The sequence below is a fragment of the Spea bombifrons genome, chromosome 1, assembly GCF_027358695.1.
Source record: "Spea bombifrons isolate aSpeBom1 chromosome 1, aSpeBom1.2.pri, whole genome shotgun sequence".
NCBI classification, from domain to species: domain Eukaryota; kingdom Metazoa; phylum Chordata; class Amphibia; order Anura; family Pelobatidae; genus Spea; species Spea bombifrons.
Window position 1 is genome coordinate 69,694,282 of NC_071087.1, and position 7,129 is coordinate 69,701,410.

The 7,129-nt window shown below is 36.6% G+C and overlaps 1 protein-coding gene across 3 annotated transcripts in view; it reads left to right on the top strand.

Annotated features, from left to right (window-relative positions):
- The window catches only part of SLC20A2 (solute carrier family 20 member 2), an 80,616-nt gene extending 74,994 nt beyond the window's left edge, over positions 1-5,622 (top strand). For all 3 annotated transcript variants that reach the window (XM_053463267.1, XM_053463259.1, XM_053463277.1), the window contains 3 exons: positions 1,275-1,460; positions 2,231-2,315; positions 4,086-5,622. In XM_053463267.1, the coding sequence (XP_053319242.1) occupies positions 1,275-1,460; positions 2,231-2,315; positions 4,086-4,250 (436 nt within the window). In that variant the 3' untranslated portion in view covers positions 4,251-5,622. The remainder of the gene's footprint in view (positions 1-1,274; positions 1,461-2,230; positions 2,316-4,085) is intronic.
- The last annotated feature ends 1,507 nt before the right edge of the window (positions 5,623-7,129 follow it).

Genomic DNA, 7,129 nt, shown 5'->3' on the forward strand with positions numbered 1-7,129 from the left:
CTGCATGATTCACAGACTGAACCGCTACAAATGAATCGTTCAGTCTAGTGAACCGATTCATCCGGATCACTAAAAAGAACCGGATCAAATGAACGATTCGTTCATGATCCGGACATCACTATCCCATATACCACTCTGGCTCCTCCCCCTCCCATACACCACTCTGCCTCTCTACCCTGCTCCCTGGTGTCTTGTGAACCTCCGTTGCTGACAGGAGGCAGAGTGGTGTATGGGGGGGGAGGCAGAGTGGTGTATGGGAGGGGGGAGAGAGGCAGAGTGGTGTATGGGAGGGGAGGAGGCAGAGTGGTGTATGGGAGAGTTATAGTGGTGTATGGGGGGTATAATGAATTTCAGGGTAGCAGAGTGGCATATCTGGGGGAGTTAGAGTGGTGTATAGGGTGAGGTAGAGTGGTGCATGGGGGGTATAATAAATTTCAGAGTGGCATATCTGGGGGGGGCAGAGTGGTGAATCAGGGAGTATAATGAATTTCAGGGTGGTGCAGGGCATTTATGGGAGGCAGAGTGGCATATCAGGGTACACAGTGCCATATAGGGTGGTATAAGGCATAAATGGGGGCGAGTGGCATATTGGAAGTTATAAGGCATATCAGGGGGCACAGTGGCATATAGGGGCTATAAGGCATATCGATATTGGGCATATCAGGGGGGCATAAGACATATCTGGGGATAAAAGGTATATCAGGGGGCTCAGTTGCATATCACTGGCATAGAAGGAGTATAAGGCATATCGGGGGCACAGTGGAATCTCTGGCATATAGGAGGTATAGGGCAGAGTGGCAAGCTGGGGGTCAGATGTGCATAACTGGGGGCAGTTTGGTAAATAAAAGAAAAAATAAACAAGCCTTTTTTTGCATAGTTTTTATTAACTATGAAAAATTGTTAACATATGAATTAATATTTACTAATAACTTTGTATTAATACCTAGTTCGAGAAACACTGTTTGGGTTCTTGTAGCTTTTATTATTATGTCAGTAAAATATGAAGGTGAATAGAGAGAGGCCATTGCGATAAAGAGATGAAAGTGTAAATTGTACGTTTTTTATTACATTATTTTAAATTAAAAACAATTTGCATTTTTTTATCCGATTAATCGAAAAAATTATCGGCCAACTAATCGATTATTAAAATAATAGTTAGTTGCAGCCCTAATTTAAGATGTTGTCATCTATCACAATTCATTTGCTGCTGTTTTTGTTGGTTATTTTGTTGGTTACTTTTCTTAGTGCATTGAATAAATCCTATTTTCTCACAGCAATGCTATTGGTCCACTGGTTGCTCTGTGGCTGATTTACCAGCAAGGCGGGGTGATGCAGGAGGCCTCAACACCTGTGTGGTTGCTGTTATATGGAGGAGTGGGCATCTGTGCTGGTTTGTGGGTGTGGGGTCGGCGTGTAATCCAGACAATGGGAAAAGATCTTACCCCTATTACACCATCCAGGTAAGCAAATGATGTTCATGGAAGGGACTGACTAATTTAGTTGACAGCTGATGGCATCGCTATAGAGAACTTCATTTAAGAATAATGTGAAGCATCCATTGGGCAATGTTTCCAATTGTCACCGGACACTTTTTAAAGTCTGGTGAAGCAGTCTTGCCATAATCTTGTCTAAAGAGCACAAAGGCCTAAATTGCCAAATACAAAGCTTGGTTTCCCATTTTATACATGGTGAACACATGGCCTGCATCACCTCAAAGTCATGCTAGGTGATCGTCAACTACTAGATGCGTGGATATTGCAGGGTATTAAATCTAGGGACCTATTGTTTTATTGATGATTTTACCGGTGGTCAAAGTGACCACAGTTTTATCTGTAAAGTCTTCAATAACGACATGCATGTATTTAAGGCAAATATTGTAGACCCTGTTATACAAGAACATGAATGAATATCTTCAATCTGGGCTTGAATAATCAAGTTTACCCTTGTAGAGATTACAGTTTACATATGAGTTCAATTTACCAACATCTCTGGATCACCTAATTGTATGCTTTATATCTTATCTTTGAGGGGGCACAATAAGCCTTTGTACTACAAAAATTATATGGGCCCAAAAAGTAAATGTATTCGTGATTTTTGGGTAATAATGCCGTATTTCTGCTGAAGCAAGAATTTAAAAGGATTTAATGGTAAGAATTTTATCATGCTGTTCAGCAGGAGTACGCCGATGCATAAACGTGTGACTGTAAAGTGTTTTTTATGCTCCCTGCAGTGGATTCACTATTGAGTTGGCTTCGGCGTTCACAGTTGTGGTAGCTTCCAATATTGGACTTCCTATCAGTACCACACACTGCAAGGTATGCCTTTGCCATGAGACTGCAGCTTGGGGTAGCATGGACTATCCACTTTCTTTTTCTGCAGTTCCTGATCAATGATTAGAGGCATGAGAGCACCTAGCAGAGAGATCTCTGGGAAAACCTTTGCTACTGTAGCAAATATCAATCTTATTTGAATGCTGGTATTACTTGGGTTTGGGCATATTCAGTTACCAGCATCCTGGGAAGCCCCCAGTTGTCCTCATGAACATTTCATACAACTGATCTCTAAAATCTGGATATATAATGTCTTCACATCTGTAGTAATTGTGTTAAATCCAAGTTCTCTCTGCGGGCCATTTTTGGTTTAATGCTGCTTATACCACTAAAATTGATCTGAAGCAATTTACCTTGGACTACGTGCTGTCCTATTATCCACCATCCACCTCACTTGATGCATGATTGCATGGCATATGGTTTCCTTCCTGTAACCTTCACTCCTCAAAGGTTCTCTTCTTTTTCATTTTTTCTTCACAGTGGATTTTGCATTGAAGTTATGTGTGCGCTAACTGTACTAGTAGCATCTAATGTGGGTATTCCAATAAGCTCCACTCATTGCAAGGTATTGGGGTTTCTAGTGTCATCATACACAATCCATTATTTTTGTGTGCTGGGCTGGCAATAATAGACTGATCTTATTTCTGCAATTGCCTTCAATAAATGTTCAGGGCATTTGAAGTCCATTGTGAACTAGTAACTAGCAACTTAAGGGAGCATACCTCCCCTCTGCCCAGTGTGCACAATTTAACTGATTTAAGGCATATTTTTGGTGGCAGATCTACTACCATGAAAACATTTTTTCCAGCCTACACAGATGTTTTCAATATTGCATATTAGATTGCATATTATTTTAGTACATTATTTGGTATATATAGGCTTCATTTTTGAAGGCAAAATGCATACATTGTTAGTTTACCACAAACTACTGCTGCTTACCAATTATATCTAACAAGCTTTCATTTAACTGCTTCATTGCTTTTCATTACTAATACTTAATAAGAAACATTATAAAAATATCATTAATAAGAAAAACATGCATCTTAAATCACCACTGTAGCTATTGTTACCTTTTTGTACATTCAGGTCAGTAGAACATTTGTCTTTACTTTTAACATTTAAATTCAATAACCTTAGTTATAGCAAAACTAACTACAGTTCTCTGTTGTAAGCCTAATTACTTTAGGAATAATACATTTCCATGTCATAGCAAAAATGACAGTTTGTCCTACATGAAGAATTTTATTGTTGATATTCACAAAATACTAAAAAAAAAATACCGTTAGCTAGGTTAAGGCTTTTTTTTTTATCTCTGTGAAACTGATGCAATGTTTGAGAGTTTTTGTTTTTTCATCACCATAGCAATTAATGGAATATGAACCAATTTGACCATTCCATTGTTTACTATGTTGATAAGACCACTTCTCGATCTTTATTAACTCCTAGATTGCTGCTCAAAAAGTGCAGAGCTTAAAAAATGTTGCTGAAGACTGCTTGTGTGAACAAATTTGTTATAGAGGAACTAATGTTCTTGTCTTTTTGACAAGTAGAAGTTTTCAAAAGCAGCAGCGCATCTGAACTTCAGTCAGTATATGTAAATATACAGCTTTTATTTTAGTTACAGTTTCACTGTGGTCCTTTTATGGTGTTTAACGTAGACCAACAATGTGTCCTTGTTACCAATTTTTTTACTTTGCGTGCTCTTTTGTTGCTGAATACCATTTTTGTTTTCATCGTTTCACTTGCTCACTTAAGGTTGGATCAGTGGTGGCTGTCGGTTGGATTCGATCACGTAAAGCTGTCGACTGGCGTTTATTCCGCAACATCTTCCTAGCATGGTTTGTGACAGTCCCTGTTGCCGGACTGTTCAGCGCAGGAGTCATGGCCATTTTCCAATATGGCATTCTCCCCTATGTGTGACTGTTCCTCCTCTAACTGCAAAGTAATAATAATAAAAAAAGCCTATTTTAATGTTAATGCAAATTGGAAACCATCTTATGCTACAGCAACATACCAGGCTGCCTGCTTAATCATCTCAGAAGGAAAAAGACAGATCTTTCTGCTTGTATCAAAGCATCATATTGTTGGTGTTGTAACTGCTGCATATAATGTATGTCAAACTGGTGAGATGTGTCTCAAGACAAATATTTAAACAAAAATATAATGTAATGTACGTATAGTTGATAACACTACAAGAATATAATTTGGGATGGGAGTAGTTGCATATACTTTTGGGGTTTTTTTACCTAGAAAAGAGTTGTATATAATGTATTTTTTGAGGTTTTTAATCCATAAAACTAATATGAATTTGAATATATGCATTTTACCTGGTATAGATGATGAGCATGGTACAGAACATATAAATTAGTTCATCAAATTTTCTACAGAAAGTTTAGCTCTATGATAAATAGTTAAATAGAATATTGGAACAAACAGATTTAAACAAGAAATACTGTGCATAATTCATTTTTATGAAAATGTGCACAACCTTACTTGATTTATATTGTATAATACTTTATTTCTAATTGTAAATTTGTACAAGCAAATTTTTAGTTACATTTCCTTGGATAGTTTTCAATAAGACAGTAAAGGAAGTACCAAAGACAATGTCAGGTTGGCTTGTCAGTATTAAAATTAATTTTCATTTTGGTTGTATGTCACGAGTTAACCAATTTGATATTGGTCAGGGCAACCAATGTATGGCCAAAACCAAACAATTTGCATAAAGCTGTTTCAGGAAAAGCAGAAAATTGAGTCTCACTACTAACTCACATCACTTTAGTCTGCACATTTATCATAAAGAATGTTCTGATTTTTTACCGGTATGAAGGCAGTTTTGTTACATAATCACTGGAAAGCTATAGCAATACACTTTATATTTTATTAAGGGGTTAGTTGTTGAAGGATGTATTTAGAACAAAACCACGCATGTCCGGTCAGCTCGTTTATACCCCCCCCACACACACATGGTACTTAGATCTTACTGTTGCTAACAATAAACTCTATTTATGTTCAGTAATTCGTTTTAGGCTTCCTTAAGTGTAATATATCAATATTTAATGGGATTAAATGCTATATGCAGATCTTATATGACAAAAGCTATGGTAGACCCCTGCCAATATGTGTGCGTGTGTAATATATTACAGATCGGCAAAGAGTATGGTAAAAAAAAAAAAAATCTAATTGGATTAAGAAAAAGTTATATTGATGCTGCCATTTTACTTATTTGTCACAAGGGTGTCTACCACTTTGTGTTTGCTTGGGCATCCTAAATTAAAATGCTGCGATTTTCTATGTGTGTGTTTTTTTTTTTGTTTTTTTTTAGCACAAGATACTTGCCTTTATGGTGTTACTTTTTATTGTTTCGTGTTCCATTAGTGTGACTTTTGTCTATAGGATGTCTTGTGTTAACCTGCTGATTGCGAAACTAGTATGGAAAAGGAATTTGGTTAACATTAGCATACAATTTAAACACACAATGTGCAAAAAGTGGGAAAAGCAAAGCAATCAGCAGGGACATTCTGCCAATTGCTGTGATGAGTGTACCATTATTACTATTTTACAAAGTTTGTATAAAAGAATTCTGGTGCAAAGTGCTATGTGAAACAATCCAATTGCACCACGTTTGGCACATCGTCTCTGAATTTCTCTTATGAATAAGCCCAATATTGGACTGGATTCAGTTGTCAGAGATAAATATATTTAAAAACTTCTTGAATACCAATCCTCCCATACACTGTAATTAGAAAAATTAGATTTTCAGTTAATGAATCTGGAACAATTTATTTATCCTTTCCTACTGCAGTATATGAAGGACATTAAGTCAGTTACATAGAATATATTTATCTCATTAAATCTACTTCATAGTCTGTTGCTTTTTGCAAATTATGATGTGTTATAATGATAGCAGCAGTCTATCAAATTGAAAATTATAGAAAACAAGCTCATATACAAAAGGAATTTTAGTGTGAGTGATTTTCCTTGTTAAAATAGTTACTGGATGTTACTCTAGACAGACTGCAGGGAACTTGTAGGCTTAAATCTATTTCTGTCTGTGCTTTGCATTCTCTGTAGTGTTGGTCATGTGAGTTGTACTCGATCCAGTGAGTTGTTGACCTTTTGTGGGTTGAATTGTGCCATAAACCAGACAGCACTGCATTTAAACCAGTTGAGATTTAAATTATAATACAGAGTGAATCATGTGTGTGCTTCGATATTATTAGAAAGGTTTATGCATGTAGAAAATTATAATCTGCAATTTCCAGCGTAAATGTATACTGTATTTGCTGTATTTATAAGACTACCCTGAATAGATGAAGCTCCCTAAACTTTGGATCTTAATGAAAGAAAAAAACAAAGGCCCTGAATATAACATGACCCTATGGGGGGGGGACCAGCACAATTCACTTGTATGCACACTTACATGCTGCTGTACACTCATACTGTATGTACACTTGCACGCTGCCACAAATTAATGGACACATTTATGTAAGTATGTCTAAGAGTGGGGGTGATAAAGCGAGTTTTTTTTTGTTTTTTTTTTATGGACAGATAGCTTTTTTTGAGACCATTTAAGAGGCTTAACCTTTTATTTACTGTTTTAAAATGCAATAAAGGATGTAAAAATGAAAAAAGGCTTTTTATTGCTTTTATTTTACTTTCAGGGAAACCGAGCCCCTCTCTCTCTCCTCTCTTCTCTCATATATTGCATGTGTTCACCAATGATCACTAAACTTGTTTTGGATACACACAAATATGAACATATGCTAATTTGCCCAACGAAACAAACAAAACCATAG